This window comes from Quercus robur, chromosome 9, assembly GCF_932294415.1.
Source record: "Quercus robur chromosome 9, dhQueRobu3.1, whole genome shotgun sequence".
NCBI classification, from domain to species: Eukaryota; Viridiplantae; Streptophyta; class Magnoliopsida; order Fagales; family Fagaceae; genus Quercus; species Quercus robur.
The window spans coordinates 29,473,780-29,496,709 of record NC_065542.1 but is presented as its reverse complement, the minus strand read 5'-3'; the positions used below and the strand labels follow the sequence as shown (position 1 = coordinate 29,496,709).

Below are 22,930 nucleotides of genomic sequence, written 5' to 3'. Positions count from 1 at the left end.
GTGTTCATAAGCGCTTTCACCCTTGGAGCCTTTCTTCTGGAGGTAGACTGGGAGCCTTTCTTTTTTTGCCAGTCGTCCCAGCCCCCCCTCTATATTACTTATTTTTTCTTTTATACTAATCTGCATTCACTTTCCTTCGTCCACATGTAGGGTCGACATTTCCAAGACTGATACTTGTCCTGTCAATCCCAACCCAAAGTTGTTGGGAATGGTTAATAAAGTTAAAGGATAAGGCTCTGTTAGGCGCAGAGATATGCATGGGGAAGATGGTAAAGGCAGCCTTTCCTAGATATTTTAGATTTCCCTTCAAGCATGTCCCTTTACCGTTTTGCCCCTCTTCTTGGTGGATCTTTGGGTCAGCCGAGGACTGCACTGTCCTCGGCTGCTTCTCCGGGCCAATTGGGCCTTATTATTCTTGAGCTCGGGCCATGACCTTTTTCGGCTTAGGCCTTTGAACTCTCCATCAGCAAGTGGGCCTAGCCCATCAATTATTGGACCCCACAATAGCCCCTCAAAACCCTGCTGTCCGACATCATGGTTGGAGAGGGGGGTTTTGGTAATACCGAGCCTTTATTATGGCTCATTTAATTCATCCCTTGACTGGTGCTGGCGACTCTTCACCTGCCCAGGGAATGTACCGGCCTACAAGACGTTTCCCTTGATTTGCGCACGATGCGTTTATGCCGTTTGGTTATCTGAAGCGCGTCTTTAATGTCTTCCCTTTACGAGGCCTCCCAGATTCAACGGTTTTTGATGGCGTGGGAGAATGAAACGGACGCATTCATGTTTGCAGATTTCCTTGGAGATCTGAACGTATTATGTACTCTTTTCCTCGTCCCCTATATAAAGAGAGAGGACAAAAGCTTACTTTCTCATACCTGAGTCCCTCAGATTCCTCCCAGAGTCCACTTCTTCTCTCTGGTTATACCTTATTCGATAGAAAGTTCACCACAGTAGTCAGCCATGAATAAACCACTTCATTCCCAAAAACACCATGTCCTAATAAAGCTCGAGATGGCTTGGTCAGGGCAAGGATGGCGGAGACTCAAGATTTGTCTCCCCTTCCTTTTAGCCAAAATCCGAAGTAGGGACTCGTCACATCTCACTTTCGGTGTGACCGAGTCAAAGACATCCATTATCACCACCCTCCGCTCTATCATGAGCATATCTAACATGGCACCAGTGTGTTAGGAGTCAAGACTGGGGCAGGGGCTAAGTGCCCCTGCTTCTTCCTCTCTTCGTTCACTGGCGCCTCCTTCTGCCTCTCTTTCTTTTTCTTTCCACCACCAGATCCATCCTGGTGCTTTTCCTTTTCCCTCTTTTGCTCCTTTTTCTTTCTTTTCATCTCTTCCCTCTTCTCCTCCTCCTTCTTTTACTCATGTCCTCCATCTTCCTCATTCATCTCCTCCATCTTCTGCTCATGTCCTCCATCTTCCTCATTCATCTCCTCCATCTTCCTCATTCATCTCCTCCATCCTCTTCTTCCTTTGCGTTCCTTGATGACAAGAGCTAGCTGAAGTGCTTCCATGTGTTCCAATTCTTCTTCCTTCTCCTTCATCTTTTTCTAAAGAAGGTTCTTCTCCTGATATGAGCAGTACTGAGGCAGAGATTAGAGAGACTTTGAAGGCGAGTTTAAAAGACATCTGACTGTTTACTTATCTGTATTGCGGATGCTATTGTTGCTTTGGCAGTTCATCTTTTGTATAGGCTTGTTTAAGCCCTTCTTTATACATTGTAATAGTTTTTCATATTAATAAAAGTTGCTGTTACCTTATTTCACATGTTATGTTTTTATGTTTTTACAAGTTTACAAACGCTGCTCGGCACCATAATATAGCATTTGAATCAATGATAACTAAGGCTAAAATGTTTGCTAATAAAAAGGTGTCACCATAACTTTAATAAAATTATTTAACATAGCAAAGCCGACCAGTGAGGAACGAAACTCACCTTAAAATTAGCCAAGATGAGGACTAAGTGCTCGATACGGTGTAGGAAGTAACTATCCGAGGACATGTCACTCGCCAAATGGACAGTTTCCTTAGGTTAATGAAAGTTGGGTCGTTTCGCCATCTTCTTAACACACTGGCTTTAACCTTTTACAGTATTTGAGCCGAGAACCTTCCCCATTCGAGTAGTCGGTTTCCCAAAAGGCTTGAGTCCGAGGACTTCGTAACGCCTGGGTTCTGTCTAAAACTTAGATTTTTTCTCAGTACTTGGTTTCCCCATAGGCTTGAGTCCGAGGACCATGCAAGTCCTAGGTTCTGTCCAAAACTTTTTGAGTTCAGTTTCTCCCTTTCCTCAGGTATTTCACGAGGTGCCGAGCAGGAAATTGTCCTCGGCAACGGTTATTCCTCGATGTGGGCCATTGCCCCTGGGCCCCCATGCAGAACAGGCCTGGGCCGCGAATTCACTTGGCCCATAACTTAAAGGGTATTTATGTAGTTTTTGGTTACGCAGTACTTTTTGGCGTCCCAATGTTCGAGGTGCACCTTCCAGAGACTCCTTTAATCCCCTAGTTGCAGGTGGCGTTGGAGATTGAGCCAAAGCCATCTTGTCTGTAGCGTTCCTTGGGACGCTGCGTGAATTAAATGCCACCACCTTATCTCTTTAAATGAATAGGAGAGAAAGTTACTTCACCTTCGCACCAATTCTTTAGTTTTCTCCCAAATCACAGCTCCTATACTCAGTGCTGTCCTCCCTTAGCACAACATGTTTGAGGCGAGGGTTGGGAAGAAGGAACTCTCTCCGCCACGGAAGCGCCGTGCCCTCATGAGACTCAAAATAGTGAGGTATGGGCACAGGAAGCATAAGTTCAAGAGAATACTCCATTTCGATCGAGGGGAAAGGATGTCTTTCCCTCTTTTAGTCAAAATCCGAAGCAGGTTCTGTTCATGCCAGAATTTTGGTGTGTCAGAAGAAAGATTCTCCGCCATCAGCGCCTCTGCCTTGTGCCGGGCAAATATTTAGAGAAAGCCCCTCAACTTCCAACTCCCTGCACCTTTCCTTCAGCGGTGTCAGGCTCAAGTTAGGTCTCTTTTACTGTTTGAGTTGTGGGCATGTGAAAGCATTGAGGAAGAACAAGGTCTTGGAGCTGTAGCCAACCTCTCCTCTGATCTACTTCCTCGGCTTTATCTTATTCTCTTGTATCTTCCTTTCTTTTTGGTTATGTAGTGAGCTTTGACACAAACTGATTCCAGCTTTTCATTGTACGCTGTACTATTTCTTTGTTTTAGTAAAAAAAATGGAAATTTCTTTACTTGTTTTGAATACTGTTCCTTTGACAACACTACTTTGTGAATGGGTGTGCTCCATGTGTGTGTTTCTCCTCGGCGGTATTTAAAGCAAGAACTCTTGAAACACAATCCAACTAATTCTAATTTACCGACACTATCAGGCATAATAATAATAACTCATAGTAAGTTAAACTTAGGAAACTAACCGAGATAACGGTTGAACGTTCTGTGATAAGTGCGAGAATACTGTCTGAGAACGACAAATTCTAAATAATTCATCCGAGGGAGTGACCGAGCATTGCATGACTTCGATTATGCTTTTGGAAACACGTTACTCCATTCCGTACTCGTCCCTTTAGTGTTAAGGATCCGAGGGCAAACTAGAGAATCCATGTAACGTAGTTTTTCCTTTTAAGTAGTTGGTTTCCCCAGAGGCTTGGGTCCGAGGACCATACAAGGCCTTGGTTCTGTCCAAAACTTGTATTCTCTTTTTAAGTAGTTGGTTTCCCCAGAGGCTTGGGTCCGAGGACCATACAAGGCCTTGGTTCTGTCCAAAACTTGTATTCTCTTTTTAAGTAGTTGGTTTCCCCAGAGTCTTGGGTCCGAGGACCATACAAGGCCTTGGTTCTGTCCAAAACTTGTATTCTCCTTTATTTATTTATCTTCCGAAGGTTTAGCTCCTCGAACAAGGTGGGGGAAGCTAGCCTGATGTTTGAAGCCCCTAGACTTGCCCATGCCATTGACACTGTGAGACGTAGCCCCTAGTGGGAACTTATGTTGGAATAGCAACAATGTGTCGCCGGTCATAAAGGCACCCTCATAGACCCTTGTTCGACAGAAGCTCAACTTCACCACCGCTCGAGCTAACGCGCAAGCCTTTCCCACAGACGGCGCCAATTGTAGGGTCACGTTTCGCGACGAACCGCAGTAGAGTTGGGTTCGCACGTGAATGGGCCCAAACAATATCATTTGTAGAGAGTGGATTCGAAAGGCTAGGCCTTAGTTACCCAGTGGTGGTTCTGGTGGTGTTCATAAGCGCTTTCACCCTTGGAGCCTTTCTTCTGGAGGTAGACTGGGAGCCTTTCTTTTTTTTCCAGTCGTCCCAGCCCCCCCTCTATATTACTTATTTTTTCTTTTATACTAGTCTGCATTCACTTTCCTTCGTCCACGTGTAGGGTCGACATTTCCAAGACTGATACTTGTCATGTCAATCCCAACCCAAAGTTGTTGGGAGTGGTTAATAAAGTTAAAGGATAAGGCTCTGTTAGGCGCAGAGATATGCATGGGGAAGATGGTAAAGGCAGCCTTTCCTAGATATTTTAGATTTCCCTTCAAGCATGTCCCTTTACCGTTTTGCCCCTCTTCTTGGTGGATCTTTGGGTCAGCCGAGGACTGCACTGTCCTCGGCTACTTCTCCGGGCCAATTGGGCCTTATTATTCTTGAGCTCGGGCCATGACCTTTTTCGGCTTAGGCCTTTGAACTCTCCATCAGTAAGTGGGTCTGGCCCATCAATTATTGGACCCCACAATACCAGCTTATATAAATATTTAAAAGAAAAAAAAAAAACACTTTAGGCACTATATCTACTGTGCCAATTGAATAAATCAAAAGCACTGCACAATAAGTGTTGTAACATTTTCTCAAAACATTTATTTTTAGTTGTGGTTGGTCATAGTATCATATTTTATTATTTTATTTTGACTTGTAAGAAATTGACACGTCAATAATTGTGAAAATATTGTGAAATTTGTTATGTTAGTATAACAATATATATATCAGCTTACATAAATATCTAACAAAAAAAAAAAAAAAAAATCCTAAACCGATTACTTAAAAAAAAAAGAAAAAGAAAAAAAAATTTTAGGCACTGTAGCTACAGTGCCAGTTGAATAAAGTAAAAACACTGTACAATAAGTGTTGTAACATTTTTTCAAAACATTTATTTTTAGTTGTGGTTGGTTACAGTCTTATATTTTATTATTTTATTTTGATTTGTAAGAAATTAACACGTCAATAATTGTAAAATTTGTTGTGTCAGTATAACAATATATATACCAGGTTACATAAATATTTAAAAGAAAAAAAAAAAAACACAAACCGATTGATGAAAGAAAAGAAAAAAAGAAAAAAGAAAAAGGCACTGTAGTTACATTGCCAGTTAACTAAACCAAAAGCACTATAGATACAGTGCATACATGCATTGGCGATAAAACAAAAGCACTACACAATAAGTGTTGTAATATTTTCTCAAAACATTTATTTTTAGTTGTGGTTGGTTACAATCTCATATTTTATTATTTTATTTCGACTTGTAAAAAATTGACATGTCAATAATTGTGAAAATGTTGTAAAATTTATTATGTCAGTATAACAATATATATACCAGCTTACATAAATATATAAAAGAAAAAAAAAACACACACACCGATTACTGTAGCTTTTACACATTTATCTAACAAGTGTCACAATATTTTCACAAAACATTTATTTTCAGTTGTGGTTGGTCACAGTTTCATATTTTATTATTTTATTTTGACTTATAAGAAATTGACACCTCAATAATTGTGAAAATATTGTAAAATTTGTTGTGTCAGTATAACAATATATATATAAAAGGAAAAAAAATGGAAGACCGAAAAAAAAAATCTGTAACTATTCAAAACTAAAAAAAAGAAAAAAAAAAGAAAAGAAAAGAAAAAGTGGCTCACCAAAACTGCACTGTAGATGAACAGTGCAATACGTTATGTGAACAGTGGCTAAACACTATAACAGCATAGCCGCTTTTTATATAGTTAATAGATATTATATATTGTTAAATTGAGTCTACGTATTGCATCTTTCTCATACATCCAAAAAGGTAAATAAAGGAAAAATCAAATATTAACATAAATACAATAGAACAAATAAAATGTTAAATCAATGAATTTGTAGAGAACACCAAACGTAATGTAATTAGTATTTGTTTTAAAGAAGATCAGACATAACTCAGACAGAATTTTTAATCAAAACATGGTTGAGATTGTGTATTGAATTATCTTAACCTAATATCATAATTGATTTCAAGTTTCAGCTACTTTTTATGCTTAGATTATGAAACAGCCTTATACGATACATTTTCCTTAATAAGATAGATGTTGATGTGGAAATACTTTTTGTGGCTCTGAATACCAATGGCTCTTAATATTTAGATGATGTTGCTGATATGGAGATAAATAGATGGTGTAGTCTAATGCTTTATTTTTATTATTATACTCTACTAGATTTGAAGAAACATTGGACTAAAAGTTGTGTCAATCAACAGAAGAGCATGTCACGACTCGAGCTTTCCTCTGTTCTCCTATAACTTGTAGCTCATGGGTATTCCATTATTCTCTCCCCTAGAGAATTTGGTTCAAATCCAGCCTTTTCACTTAATGTCAGCTAAGGCAGAAAAAAAAGAACACAACAACAACAACAAAAAACAGAACTGCACTAATATCTAATTAAAAGTGTACCTAAGGGTTTTTAGGCTCAATTATAGATCCAAAATCAAGAACAATGACAAAGAACACAGTTGGAAGGGTATAAATATGGTTTTACCAATAAGCTTGTAATTTTAGATGTTCAAAATTTTGTCAATAAAGGAAAATATTAACACAATATAAGTTTGATGGTACATTAATGCCACTTAGTGATGATAAAGCACAAATTTAATTAACCCATTGTTGGCCTGATCTCGATCCCTTCAACAATGAGGCCAGACTTCCACCTACCAACTTCTATCTCCGTGAGTCTAATCTGCAGTTCATCATCTTGTCCTCCCTCATTGAAAAACTCACCCAACTCAATCTCTAACCACCCATCTTTTCTCCGTTTGGGGCATGAAATGTGCAGCTGCTCCGGAAGTAGAATCTGGCCATCCAGGCTTAGAATCTGGCCATCCAGGCTTGGCTCCCCCAGGTCCAAACAAACAGATTGTTCATAAACTTCACCTCCTCCAATAGTTCCAACTGAAGCCTTGAAAGGAGGGTCATCAAATCCATAGGCTCTGCTCCTCAACTTAAACACAAGGTAAGCAGCATAGTTTGTTGTCGGAGACAGCATGGAAGTACTCATCTTGCCACAGATTTCAAACCAACAAACATCGAGAAGTTTAGCAACCTCAGGGAACCTGTTTGATTTTTACATGTACATAATTAAGAACTAAATGAAAAGCCTCAAAATTAAAAAAAGGAGTACTAAAAGTGAGGGAGTGAGAGAGGACCATACCTGGATTCAGGTAGAGAAACCCAACTCCAATACTCAGGAGTGCTACCCCATACGATGGAAAGGTCCCTTGCAGCAAGAAGGTAACATTTCTTACCACTCAATTTGTCCAAGAAAAAGCTCTGTAGAAAGACAGAAAGTAGATGAGCACGGTTATGGTTCTATTCAGCATGGTGCTGCTTTAACTGGCCACAAGCATACATTTAGGGTCCGTTTGGATACCACTGAAAACTAAAAACTGAAAATTGAAAACTGAAAAATACTGTAGCAAAATAATTTTTAAATGTGTGAATAGTACCGTGGGACCCATTTTTAATGAAAAAGTTGCTTAAAAGTGAAATTTGTGGGTCCATGAATAGTACATGATGTGCACTGATTGGCTGAAAAAAGTTTGAAAAGTCAAAATTTGCGGTTACTGTTCATTAAACAGTACATGAACAGTAACCGCAAATCTAAAAAACGCGAGAAAAAAAAAAAAAAAAAAAAAAAAAAGCTGAAAAACGCAAACGCACTGGTTTTCAGCGCAATCCAAACGCAGGCTTAATGAAAGTTTTCATTTGATCTGAGAGTTAGAAGCTCCTTTTTTGTGTATTTTGTTTTTGATTCCATTCTTCTATTCGCTGTTTGTCCTATACCTCAATTAATGCAGGATCACAAAACTAATTCAAAACAAACACAATTTCGAGTCCACGGAGAAACCAACCCACTCAATATTGCAGCTTCCATGTGGATCAGACTTTCCGGGTTAAAAAATTTCAAAGCTGTTAGATTAGCTTTTGAGTTTCAAGGAGGCTAGCATAGCATACAATAAGTATGTCTGATATATGTGAACCAGAGCCTCACACAAAATTGGAGAAAGATGCAGAAAGCTCAATAGCTAACTCAGTAACATTAGTTGTAGCACCATGCTGAATATAACTAATCAGTAACATTAGATCAAGAACTAATCATATCATATGTTCAATATCAGTGAGCGATTGTGCCGGGTGATCACACCCTAACATGTTTCACACTCACATTCGCAAGAACCCCACTTAGTGGATGGTGTTGCTTCACACAATTAATCTTGGTGTTCATATGTATGTTTATACAGGTTGTATCTATATTCCCAAGGAGTGCAAGCTTGCCTATAAATATCACATAAACATTACTGTGAATTATCAAGTGCTCTCGTGCTTAGGCGCGTGGTAGCAAGTGGAAGTCTTGCAGTTTTCCTTGCAAGAAGTGGAGTGCCTCCCCTGGGTGAGGCAGCCGGTTGTTTTTTGTTTCTTTTCTTTTGCTTCGGTTCTGTTCCAGTGTCAAACAGTGTGGGTTTCCTAAAAGGGTTACATAGGTAAAGAGTGAATAAGCGTGCTACCCATGGCAGAGGAGTTAGAGGAGTTGTGGAAGAAACTAACGTTTACAGAGGAAGAAGATAAGGGAATAGAGCTGGACAGTAGAAGCACAAGTGCTGCAAGGAAGGTGGGGAAGTGTTGTGCTGTAATGAAGATCCTATCTCAAAGGAGCATAAATGTGGATGCACTGAGAAAGAATTTAAGAATGCTGTGGAAGCCTAATAAAGGGGTCCAGATTTTTGAAATAGAAGAGGAATTGTTCTTGGTAGAGTTTGGTGATGAAAAGGATAAGAAGAAGGTGCTGGATATGTGTCCTTGGAGTTATGAGAAGCAACTAATTCTCATCCAAGAATACGTAGGACAGTTGACTCCGAAGGAGATTGAAGTTAAATGGGCTCCTTTCTGGGTTCAGATCTATAACTTACCCTTGAACAGCAGGACAAAAGAGACAGGATAGGCCATTGGGTCGTGTTTAGGGTCAGTGCTAGATGTGGATGTAACAGAGGCTGGAGTACAATGGGGTAAGTGTCTCCGTGTTAGAGTGAAAATCGATGTAACTAAGAAATTGGTGCGAGGGAAGAAAATCTCATCAGAAGGTGGAGAGCAAAAATGGGTTAATTTTAGATATGAGAGATTACCCAATTTTTGTTACAGATGTGGGTTGCTTAGTCACTCTCTAAAGGAGTGCAGTGAAGGGAGGATTCCAGGTGAGAATGAAGGAGATAGCCAGCTTCAGTATGGAGCGTGGCTAAGGGGGGAGCCACTGCGAAGGGGAGGGAAGGAAGTAGTCACACAGGGAACAAGAAGAAACACAGCATACAAAGTCTGCTGAAGGAGGTCCGACAGTCCAGTCGGAACAGAGAGACACGGCAAAGGGAAAAAAGGAAGACGGAAGCACTCCCGTGAATGACATGACAAGTCAGGGGTGTAGCTATCCATTACGAGACGTGGGGGCAGTAACCACTTCTAAGCATGTGTCAGAGAAATTACATGAGGAGGGTAAGGTCAAAGAGATGGAAAAAAAGATAGAGGTGCAGGTAACTGATTTGGGGGGATTTGGTGAGGAAAAGTCAGGGTGTAAACCGGGTTTGGTTGAAGGAATGCAGTGGGAATCAGATTTGAGTCGGGGTAAGTCAATACCAGAAGAAAGGTTGGAGCCTCAGATTGTTTTAAATATGAAAGAGGCTGGGCCGAGTGCTGATAGTCCAGAAATAGGCCCATTAGCGTTAAGTTTTGATGATAAAAAAGGCTGGGTTGCTGAAAACTTGAAACAAGCAGGCACTGGAAGAGGCTGGCTAGGGAAAATAGTAAGCAGACATCTCAAGAAGGTGAAAACCCAATTAAAGGAAAGAGGGACGGCCCAATACCACTTCAGGAGCTTGATCCAAACTCAGAAAATCTAAAACGCAGGAAAGGAAGCAAAGGAGGTATTTACGATCAAAATGGTTAGGAGGAAAAGGTTGGCGGTGTGGTGGTGGCTGCGACGCAGCACCGCTGAGCCAAATGAGTTTGTTAGCCTGGAACTGCCGAGGCTTGGGGTCATCCTTGGCAATTCGGACACTCGCCGATGAGGTGAGAGCAAAAGATCCTATTTTGGTTTTTTTGTCGGAGACAAAGGCCGGAAAAAATCGGATTAAAGGTATTCAAAACAAGTTGGAGTATTCTCAGGGTATTACGGTTCAAAGCGATGGGCGAAGCGGAGGTTTAGCTTTGCTATGGAGAGAAGGTACTGATGTGCGTTTCAAGAGTTGTTCAAATTCGCACATTGACGTCGAGATTCACGATGGTTCCGCTTCAACTCCGTGGCGTGCAACTGGGTTTTATGGGCAACCCGACACTGCAAAAAGGTATATTTCGTGGGAACTAATGGAGGTTTTGAAGGTTCAGAGCTCTTTACCGTGGGTGGTTTTTGGGGATTTCAATGAAATATCCCACCCCGATGAAAAGTTTGGGGGCCAGGAGAGAGAGGCCAGACAAATGAAAGATTTCAGGGAGTGCCTAAGCCGATGTGGTCTTATTGATTTGGGCTATGTCGGGCAAAGGTATACTTGGTGCAATGGGAGGGAGGGGGAGCAGTGAACCAAACTTCGACTGGATCGGATAGTGGCAAGCGAGAGTTGGATGGATATCTTCCCGGAAGCGAGTGTTCATCATGTGTCTATGTCTATTTCTGACCATTGCCTACTTTCGCTTTTCCTTCAGCGAAGAAAGCCTCGTAAACCTACTAAGAAGAGATTCTTCTTTGAGGCCATGTGGGTGCGGGAGGCAGGCTGTAGAGAAATTATTGAGGAAGTTTGGGATCCAGTGAGGAGTGCCACAGGGAATACAATTTTGGACCGCCTGAAGAATTGCCAAGTGCAACTTCGGAGGTGGAATTGGAAGGTGTTTGGGAATGTGAACAACATGCTGAGGCAGAAAAAAAAACCAGCTACAACAACTGGAAGCTGTGGATGGCATTATTGATAAAGCAAAGGAAATTCAGGAGCTGAAAAAGGAAATCAATGAGATTCAAATTCGGGAAGAGATCATGTGGAATCAGAGGTCTAGGGCGTTATGGCTAAAGTGGGGTGATCAAAATACGAAGTTCTTCCACGCCACAGCCAGCCAACGGAGAAGGAAAAATAGAATTGATGGCCTGCAAAATCATCAAGGGGATTGGATAGATGATCAGGAGGGTATTGAAAATATTATCTTAGAATATTTTACGAAGATGTATAGATCAGATAACCCCTCAAATTTTGATGCTAGCATGGGTGCAATCACCAAGCGGGTCACTCAAGAAATGAATGAGGAGCTGGTGGCAGAATTCAAGGCAGAGGAAGTTTGGCAGGCTCTACAGCAGATGCACCCCACAAAAGCCCCTGGCCCTGACGGTATGTCGCCCATCTTTTATCAAAAATATTGGGATATAGTAGGATATGATGTGATTAATTGTGTTTAAGGAGTTTTAAATTCTGGTATGTTGCCCTGTTCTATCAATGAAACTTTTATATGTCTCATCCCAAAGGTAACTTCCCCACAGAAAATTTCAGAATTTAGACCGATAAGCTTGTGCAACGTAGTGTATAAGATTATATCTAAAGTGCTTGCAAATAGGTTGAAAAAAATCTTAAAGGAGGTAATTGATGAATCCCAAAGCGCATTTGTGCCAGGTAGATCAATAACAGATAATGTCTTAGTCGCATTTGAGACGATGCACTGCATAAACCAGAAGAGGAAGGGTAAAGAAGCTCTTATGGCAGCAAAACTTGATATGAGCAAGGCATACGACCAAGTTGAATGGCCCTACTTGGAAGCGGTAATGCGAAAAATGGGGTTTCATGAAAGGTGGATTGCTCTTATGTTGATGTGTGTCAGCACGGTTTCTTATTCGGTCTTGATAAATGGGGAGCCAAAAGGGAAGATTATTCCCTCAAGGGGGCTTTGACAAGGGGACCCAATCTCCCCTTACTTGTTTCTTCTATGTGCGGAAGGGTTGTCGGCTATGTTAAAGAAGGAATAGAGTGAAGGGCATATTAAAGGTGTGGCTGTTTGTAGAGGAGCCCCGAGGGTCTCTCATTTGCTATTTGCTGATGATAGTATTATATTTTGTAGGGCGTCAGTAATGGAGTGTGAAAGGATTGTGAAGGTTTTGGAAGATTATGAAAGGGACTCGGGCCAGAAAATTAATAAGGAGAAAACATCTTTATATTTTAGTAAGACCACGAATAGAGAAGTGCAAGACCAGGTCAAGCAAAGGTTAGGGGCCGAGATTGTCAGACATCACGAGAAATACTTGGGGCTTCCACCTTTAGTTGGAAGGGGAAAGAGAAAAGCCTTCAACCGAATAAAGGATCAAGTGGGAAGAAAAATTGCGGGGTGGAAAGGTAAGCTCTTATCCAATGCGGGTAGAGAGATACTTATAAAAGCTGTCGCGCAAGCCACACCAACTTACACTATGAGTATTTTCAAGCTACCGGACTCCTTGTGCAAGGATTTGAACTCAATGATGGGAAATTTCTGGTGGGGTCAGAAAGAAAAGGAAAGGAAATTGGCATGGGTCTCCTGGGAGAAACTTTGTAAACCGAAGGCCGAGGGCGGTATGGGGTTTAGGGATCTTAAGGTCTTCAACCTAGCACTCTTAGCAAAACAAGGCTGGAGAATCTTGCAGCAGCCAAACTCACTGGTTCACAGAGTTTACAAAGCCAAGTATTTTCCAAAGGAGACGTTCTTAGATGCTCAGGTGGGGAGGAGGCCTTCTTATGTGTGGCGTAGTATTTTGGCAGCAAGAGATATAATTAAAAAGGGCTCCCGGTGGTGTATAGGCAATGGGCAAAGAATCCACATTTGGAAGGACAGCTGGATTCCAAGTCAAAGCTCGTCCAAAGCTTTCAGCCCCTGGAAACCTCAGTATAAGGAAGTGATGGTAGCTGACCTCATTGATACAGACAGAAGGAGTTGGGATGCAGCCAAGGTTAGAAGTATTTTAATCCCGCATGAAGCTGAGATAGTGCTGGGTATTCCAATCAGCTATAGGCTTCCTGAAGATTCGGTCATTTGGGCTGGAACCTCAAATGGATGTTTTACAGTAAAGAGTGCTTATGGAGTTGCTCAAAATTGCCTAAAGGAGGTGTCTTCAAGACCTGATATGGGCAGTAGCTCTGACAATTCGAAAATGAAGGCAATATGGAAGATGGTCTGGCAAATGGAATGTCCAAACAAAATAAAACACTTCATGTGGAGGGCATGTAGGAACATTCTTCCTACTAGAAATAGGCTAAAGGCGAAGGGTGTTGATTGCGAGGACTGCTGTGCTCTGTGTGGGGACTGTGAGACATCGGGGCATATACTTTGGGATTGCATTTTTGCAAAGGAAGTATGGAGTGAAACTAAAATAAAACTCCCTGCTTTACCTGAACCTGTGAATGTGTTTTTGAATCTAGTTTGGGAAATTGTGGATTCTTGTCCAAATGTTAATTGGGTGCTTTTTGCTGTGACAGCATGGAGTTTATGGAACAACAGAAACACTGTAATACATGGTGGAAATAGCAAAGGAAAGGAAGGGCTTATTAAGTCAGTAGCCGGTTATGTTGAAGAGATCAAAAAGGAGAAGACAACACAGAGGAGAGTTTTCTTAGGTGCTGCACAAAAATGGAATCCACCGAAACAAGGCTGGTATAAGGTTAATACGGATGGGGCAGTGTTCAAGGAAGCGGGATGCTGTGGCATAGGAGTGGTGGTTAGGAATGAGAAGGGCCAGATCATGGGGGCGTTATGCAGAAAACTGGAGCAGCCTCTGGGAGCGCTGGAAGTAGAGGCAAAAGCTGTGGAAGAAGGGGTCCAATTTGCAAGGGACCTTAGCCTTGGTAAAATAGTAGTTGAGAGTGACTCTCTTGTGGTAGTTAATTCATTACGCACCCCGGGCTTGACTCAGAGTTGTGTCCGCAAGGTTATTGATGGCACAAGACTAGACTTATGCTGGTTTCACACGTGGGAGGTGTCCCATACGCGTAGATGCTGCAACACTGCAGCTCATTTCCTGGCAAGATATGCCAAGTTTGTAACTGACTGTGTCATTTGGGTGGAGGATACTCCTCCAATGATTGTAGACCAAGTGTTAAATGATGTAAACTGTATGACTCCAAGTTCGGTTTAATGAAATTTATGTTGAGAATCAAAAAAAAAAAAAAAAAACATAAACATTACTGTGATCACTGCCATCCACAATTAGGACCAACAATCAAGAACTGAACCCTTATTCCTCTCTCTCTATTCTCCAGGAAAAAAAAAAAAAAAAAGTGGAGCTTACTTTGCTTCTTTTCAATCACCGAATTCAGAAACAGAATTAAGTGTTCTAGAATTCAACCCCAACAAAAAAACTTAAAGAGTTCTAGAAGTTGAAAACAATAAAGCTGTCCTATTTTTTTTTTTTTTTTAATTTTTAATTTTATATATTAAAAGTCACTGCTCGAACCTAAAAAATTAAAATGAAGCAACTTTAAAATGTTTGAAATTGAATTGACCCATATATAAATTACAGAAGCAAATAAAATAAGAGTAATAAATCAAACAATTAAATAATACAATTTAAAATATTAATATTATGGGATTGTTTGGTAAAGGAGTACCTTTTTACTGTCATCGATCAAGATGGGGTTATCGGAGAGACTAAGGTAGAGATGTTTCTTAGAAGAGAAGTTCAAGGAATCCAATGATGATGATGATCGAGCAATGATGGCTTGATAATCGGACGGCAAGAACCTCTCCCAGACTGCGTTGGACTCGGCAGCCGCACGGAATATAGGAGAAACCGCACATGCGGTGCACGCATCCTTAGGTGTTGTCAGTGAAACTATGTCCGATATGCATCCCTCTGGTAATACTGATATTTCTGCAACGCAGTGTAGACCATTTCTTTCATTTTCTTTTTCCATTATCTTCTATTCTCTCAGTTTATTTGACGGTATCTCTCTCGTACATTCCATTTATATACTCCGATTAAGGAACGTTTCTTTAATTGCTTAATGGTTAAGTATGGTTTTTTTTCCTTTTTTTTTTTTAGGGAAGAGGTCGGTTTGATTTTTCCTAGGGCCATTAAAATTTTTATGGTATGTATTTAAATTCACTTAAATAATTAGAAGTTGTCACGGAACTATTATTCTCAAATCTGTGTTTACCGCAACAACAAAAAGAAAGTTCTCAAACCTATCATTTTCTTTGGTAATTTTAGATAAGATTTATTTGGTTTTTTATCCAACTATTTCCAATTGTGTTTTATTTATTTATTTTTGCTGATTTATATCTAATACATTGAATGCATAATATGTTTGGATTGACATTTTTCCCCCCTTTAAATTTTGGTATAAATTTGATTTTGCCCCCAAAAGTTTCAAAATTTTGATTTATACCCCTAATGTTACATGTTTTTTCAGATTTAAGTCAGTCTATCAATCCGTTTGGATGAAGTGTTCGTCAAGTGCCAACTAAGCTTGAAACGACATCGTTTTTTATTCAAAACTATGTCATTTTGAATCTTATTAAAGCCATGTCATATATTATTTGGAATTTATTGTGATTTACACCCGTAAAGTGTAGGGTAATTTTGATTTTATCCCCTAAATTTTCAAAATTTAGATTCATAAAACTATGTTGTTTTGAATTGAGACGACATTTAACGAACACCTTATTATAGCACATGGTCGGAAGGGCTTAAATTCAAACAATATGTAACATTAAAGGTACATTTCCAAATTTTGAAACTTTGAGAGTTAAAATTAAAATTACCCCACACTTTATGTTTGTAATTTGCAACTTGACTGAAATTTTATTTTAAATAACGGTTATATACAACATCTCTCTCACATGGGAGATAGACCCCACAAGTATGAAACTCAACCCCATGTAAGATAGATGTTATATATTCTTGTTATACCAAATGACAACTCCTTTTTAGCAGGGAATATTCTTAAAAAATGATTGTACGAGATCACCACCACTTCCATAATAATTATTGAAGATCAACCATTATCAGTATCTATTAAAAAGTTGGTATAGAGAAAAAATAGTCATAGTACTTTTTTTTAATGAGTAAATAAAAATAAAAATGAATTTTAAACGGTTAAGAGTTTTTTATTTTATTGTTTAGATAGGATAATATTTCAACTTATGGAGTCTACTCATATGATTCCCATATATCATCAAGTCAAAACACCAATTAGTTTTTGGTGTAGGCAAAATGATTCGCGATAACACTCAAATGGTTAAAAGAGAAAATAAGCTTAGGCCGAATTAGGAGAATCATGACAACTGGGGTCAAATAATCCTCAAATTGTTTTACCGTAGTAAGCTTGAAGTTATTTATGTTCAAAATTTTGTTAATAAAGCAAAAAATTGAGACAATATAAGTTGGACGGTATTGCAATTTAGTGTATCAATGCCACTTAGTGATAACAAAGAATGATTTTTATCAACCCTTTGGCCTGATCTGGATCCGTTCAACAATAAGGCCAAACTTCTTGGTACCAGCTTCTACCTCCGTAAGTATATCATGCAGTTCATCCTCTTCTCCTCCCTCACTGTAAAACTCACCCAACTTAATCTCTAAAGTCTAACCATCCATCGTTTCTGCACTTTGGACAACAAAACATGCTGCGGTGGTGGCCAAATTAAAACAAATATTTTATATACTCATTGGAGTTTAAAAAATGATAAATTCTCCTAAAAAAATTATCTCTTTTGTTAGGTAATTGTTTATGCGGGTGCGGGGGCTCGAACCCCCAAGCTAACGGTTTCATGGTAAACCGGGTACCACTTGGGCTACAAAGCCCGGTAAAAAAATTATCTCTTGAATATACATGTCAAAGTTGATATTTTTGTATATAATATATTTGTAAATTATGACCTACTGTAATATTAAAATATTAATATTTATATATGTGTGTTTATGCATGTATGTGATTGTCTCTCTTGACTATTCCCCCCCCCCCCCCTCCCCCTCCCCCCCACCCCAACCAAAAAATCCTGTCTCTACCATGCACTAATTGAATGTTTTACGTGTCAAGTCAAATTCATAAATAGTATCCCAATGGTATGTATGATATGAAGATAGTGAAGATAGTTTTTCGTGTTTTCGAGAAAAAAAAAAATAGTTAATGAAAAATACACGAAATATTTTTAAAGGTTGTTTTCCTTTATTTTTATTTATTTATTTTTGAAAAATAACTTTATCTCATACATCCTGAAACAAAGAAGTAAATATTCAACATTTTTAAACTCATTTTCAAGGTCTCTACCAAATACACAAAAAATCAGATAATTTTTTAGAAAATGCCCTTTAAAAAGTAACTCATTTTAAAATTAAAAAAAAAAAAAAAAAGTGAGAGTAGAAAATAATTTTAAACAATATAAACAATTTCCCTATAACTATAAATAAGTCATTAAAATTAGGACTTGTTTGCAGCACTTCCTGCATATTGGTGTATATGTCAAGATATTAGAAGGACACCTGTCTATGACTATGACCGTTTAAAGAAAACTCTGTTAAGTGCTTAACGTTTCTTTCACTCTCTCTTCTCTCTCTTTTTCTATCACACGCACGGGAAAAAAATAAAACAAATCCATCTCTCTCATCAAAACCCCACCAACTCTCTCTCTCTCTCTCCCCTTCTTTTGTTCTTCTCTCTTCTCAGATACCCAGCCACATCCTTTGTGCCCAGCACAGCCCCGCCACATCCAACTCATCCCTCTCCACCGGTCTCACTCCGCCGCCAAAAACCGCCGCTCCACCATGGCTGAAGCTCGCAGTTGTGGGTTGGTTTCTGGGCTTTTTCATTGAATGGGGATTTTATGGGTTTTTGGGGTTTGATTTTGGTTTTTGGGTTTCTCATTGAATGGGTTTAATGGGTTTTTGAGATTTGATTTTGATAAGTGTTTGGGGTTTGATTTTGGTTTATGGGTTTCTCATTGAATGGGGCTTACTGGGTTTTTGAGATTTGATTTTGATGAGGGTTTGATCACTTTGATGGATTTTTGGGGTTTGATTCTGGTTTATGGGTTCCTCTTTTTTTTTTTTTTTTGTAATGAATTTATGGGTTTCTCATTGAATGGGGTTTAATGGGTTTTTGGAATTTGATTTTGATGAGGGTTGAATTCGTGTGAAGAATTTGAGTGGGATTTTGAGTTGCAGTGAGAAGTGAGAAGAGCAGCCATCTTTCTAGGTTGACATATCTCAACCTCTCTAACTAATTTTTTTTTGGCCAGATTTCGTCAAAATTTTCAGAGCTTTCCAAGTTAACATCCCTTGATCTGTCATATGATTCTGTGCTACATGTCACAAGTCTAAATGGTTTAGTTCAAAACTTAACCAGCCTGAGAGATTTACGTCTTAGTTACGTTCAAATATCATCTCCAATGCCAGAAATCACTAACTTTACAACTTTACAGGTACAGGTTAATTTCACACTATAATTCATTGCATCTTCTCTGTAACAAAATAAGATGATTCCATTTTGATTCAACCTTACAAACATTAAAATTTGTCATGGGTCCACAGACCTAACTGTTTCAAGGCTCACGCAGGATCACATTTATTTTGGGCCAGAATGTGATTTCCACATGTTATTAAAAGCTTTTAAAGGAAATCATTAAAAGGGGTATATACTGATGTTTTCAAATACTACTAGAAAATTGGAACTGGTGAAGAGCTATGGGTAAGAAGGAAAAATATTATCGTAGGAAGGAAGAGAAAGCGTTGGTGGGGTTTTGAAGAAAGAGAGAGAAGGATTTGCATTTTTATTTTTTCCGTGCGTGTGAGAGAGAGAAACGTTAACAATTTAACAGAAGTTTTCTTGGTCATGGACAGGTGTACTTTTAATATCTTGACATATATATCAATATGCTGGAAGTGCTGCAAACTCATATATGTGATTTTTAGTTAGTTTACTTGGTAAAAATTTTTTGTAATAACAATCACCATACACAAATATTATACAAATATTATAGGTTAAAACTATCTCTGAAAATATATATATATATATATATATTGTCAAAAGAGATCATAGGACGGGACAAGTCCAAAGAATGGAAGGGTTAGTCGGTTAAAAAATGTGTAATTCTAAAATCCACCAAACCTGATGGATGTGTGATGTGTCCCACGACCACAACTGTGGGACTACAGTGGGAGTGGCGGGAAGGCCTCTGTCTCTAGCTTCCTTTCAAATTTCAATGGACCGTCCAATTCCCCTTCATGTCAATTTGCATTTGATGGTTGAAAATGTAAAATTGAACCGCAATTATTGCACTTCAAAATCAAAATCAAAATCCTTTGGGCCTCATTGAAAGCCATAGCACTTGTAGGCTTGTTGTTTGTGAGAAGAAAACAAAGTGTTAAGACAAGTCCGTGATCTTGGAGGTACTACTTCAACGCTCTTGGAATATTTTTTTTTTAGGGTAAACTATATATTTAGTCTCTAACCTTTATGCCAAATTTCAATTTGATCTCTAACCTTTTATATGTGTCAATTTGGTCATTAACCTTTTGATTTTGTATTAAAATGGTCTCTGCCGTTAAGTGATAGATGAAAAATACTGATATGACTAACAAACAAAATAAAATATAAATTTATTGCCACTTGGACTACCACGTGTCCTAACTAAATAATACTAATAAATAAATATATAAAACTTCAATCTTATTAATTTTTTCCTTTTTGCACTTTCTCGTCTTCTTTGTAAACTTTTCTTGGAAACAAACATATAAAAAAAAAAAAAAAAAAAAATCAAAACTCAAACCCAAACCCAAACCCATACACTCTACTCCCCATAATTGCACCCATAGACCCACACTCCTTCGCAAACTCAACCCAACCCACCCACATCTCCCTCTCTCTCTACTTGGACTTCCCATCCTCCACCATCTACCATCCACATTGGCCCCCTTTCTCACCATCCATGACCCTCAATCCCATACACCCATCCCCTTCACTCTCTCCCCCAAAAAAGGCACAATCAAAGGCCACCACATCACCCTCTCTCTCCAACCACTCCTTCCCCATTACCTACTGAAAAGAGATTTTATTGAGATTAAAATCAAGGAAGCAACATTTTTTACATACACAGAGGTAAAATGAATGGATTTTGAAAAATATATAGCTTGCCGCGATCAGTTGGTATACTTTTCAAGACTAGTAATGATGGATTCAACATTTACAGAAGATGAAAGATCATCCTGCATGTGAGAGTGAGACACAATTGGGATTAGGGCCTCCTCTGCTTACTTGATGCTTTAAGGTTGCATCTATGACTATTACTATGGGAGTTTTCTGTTTGGATGCCAATAAAATGAGATTTTCTCTTAGTGGTTGGGGTTTAATCTTTGGTTCTGAGTTTTTATAGTATGTGTTTGTTTCCAAGGAAAGTTTATAAGAAAGATGAGAAAGTGCAAAAAGAAAAAAAAAAAAAAAAAAAGATATTTAAGATGTGTTTACACATGCACTTGCTCTCTTTCTTCTTCTTCTTCTTTTTTTTTTTTTTTAGGTCACTTGTCAATCCAAATGGCAATTTATGTGTTAATAAATTTATATTTTATTTTCCTATCAAAAAAAAAAAAAAAAAAAATTTATTTTAGCCATTAGTCATGTTAGCACTTTTCATCCATCACTTAATAACAGAGACCATTATAAATTTATAACATAAGACTAAAATGTTAGGGACTAAATGAACACATTTAAAAGGTTAGGGACCAAATTGACATTCAGCATAAAGGTTAGGGACCAAATATGTAACGCTTTGTTTGTTTTCCTGGAAAACCTTCTATAAAGATAGTTTTCCACATTTTCCAGTGTTTGGTAACATAAATAAATAAATAAAAAAATGGTTCTTTCTCAAATGCTATAAATTATATGTTGGTCTTTCCTTATTAAACATTTTGTATTTATGTTTTTGTAAAGGAAAAGATTTTGGTTGTAAAACACAACTGGCATATGAAAGGGTATATGACCGTTGGTTTCATTTTAACGAAGCTTTATATGTAAGTTACTAGTATAGAATAATTTCTATAACTAATTTGCAATAATAGGCAAAGTAAATTAGCCTTTTATGCTTTTTTTTTTTTTTTGGGAGAAAGAAGTTAACTATTAATATTAATCAAAATTGGCTAAATCAGCCTGAACAATATGGTGGATGTCTGGTGGTACATCTTCCATCCAGACAGTTAAATCAGCTTCCCTAGCAGCCCTTCTAGCCAATGCATGTGCTACACTATTCCCTTGGCGACGTACATGAGAAAAACCAATAAATTGAAAAGTACTTGACAAACACTTAATGTCCTGGAGAATATGCCCGTGCAAAGCTAGAGACGGGTTTGGGTCTTTTAGTTCCCTGCAAATCACTTCTGAGTCTCCCTCCAAAATCACTCTAGTAAAGCCAAGATCCAGTGCAAAGTCCAGAGCTCTTCTCGCGGCTAGTGCTTCGACTTGGGCCACAGTTGTTGGGAGTGGCAATTGCTGTGCCATCGACGCCATTACAGCGCCGTCTTCGTTCCTGATGACAACGCCAATACCAGCTCTCGCTTGCTGGGCAAAAATGGCACCGTTGTAGTTGACTTTGTAAAGGCCTTGATCTGGTGGCTTCCATCTGACATGATTCCTATGCTGAGGCGTTCCAACCGATTTATGGAGGAGTTGAAACTCGTTCTTCCTGTCTTTGGACAAGGCATGTATCTGCTCAAGAGGACATGCCGTTTCCTTGAGTCGAACTTGGTTTCGTCTGTTCCACATTGCCCAGCTCGTGAAGGCCAACAGCGCCACATCCATCTCCTCTTCAAGGGCTCGTTTAAAGATGTCTTTTACGCATCTTCCTGTCATCTCCGAGAGCCAATGCCATTGGGGATCTGCGTTCCACATTACCTGCACATCAACACAAAAGAAAATAGCATGTGAGCAATTCTCCTCCCTTGTTCTGCATGTTTCGCACCAGCCCTCAGGGGTGATCCATCTACGGCATAAATTTGCTTTCGCCGGTAATGCTTCTCTATAGGCTCGCCAAACAAAGTTTTTGATCTTGCTAGGGGCCTCCAAACTCCAAATTTTCTTCCAAAAACCTGAGTCTTGCTCTGCTCTTTGGGGTTGTGTAGAATTCTCAAAAAGAAACCTGTAGCCTGACTTGACCGAGTAGTTGTCGGAGGGTGTAAATGGCCAAACCAGCACATCCGTTTGGTTTGTGGAGCTCAGGGGAATATTTTTGATGGCTTCAGCTTCTTGCTCATTGAAAACATGGTCAATGATCTCAGTCCTCCACCTTTTAGTTACCGGATTTATAAGCACCTCCACATTCGAAGTCTCCTGCCCATAAAGAACCGGTGTAGTTATCTTGGCTGAAGATTTTGATGGCAACCAGTTGTCCCCCCATATCCTTATCTTCTTCCCGTCTCCCACTCTCCAAATGGCCCCTTTTTGAATACCTTCCCTTCCTTTTAGTAAACTTTTCCAAGCATAAGAAGTGGAAGGGGAGTCCTTAGCTTCTAGAATGGAACATCTAGGAAAGAACCTAACCTTAAAGACTCAGTAAAATAGGGATTTATCATCATGGAGAAGGCGCCAAGCTAGCTTAGCAAGCATCGCCTCGTTGAACATTGTCAA

The 22,930-nt window shown here is 39.1% G+C and overlaps 1 protein-coding gene across 4 annotated transcripts in view; it reads right to left on the bottom strand.

Annotated features, from left to right (window-relative positions):
• The window catches only part of LOC126700400 (F-box protein PP2-B10-like), a 110,072-nt gene that overhangs the window by 50,746 nt on the left and 36,396 nt on the right, over positions 1-22,930 (bottom strand). Inside the window, exons 2-4 of one of the 4 annotated variants that reach the window (XM_050398546.1) lie at positions 14,924-15,056; positions 7,486-7,604; positions 6,798-7,387 (exon numbers count right to left, since the gene is read on the bottom strand). In XM_050398546.1, the coding sequence (XP_050254503.1) occupies positions 6,931-7,387; positions 7,486-7,604; positions 14,924-15,056 (709 nt within the window). In that variant the 3' untranslated portion in view covers positions 6,798-6,930. Of the gene's footprint in view, positions 1-6,797; positions 7,388-7,485; positions 7,605-14,923; positions 15,494-22,930 lie in introns of those variants that run through there. The other 3 variants (XM_050398539.1, XM_050398549.1, XM_050398548.1) reach the window with 3 other exon arrangements.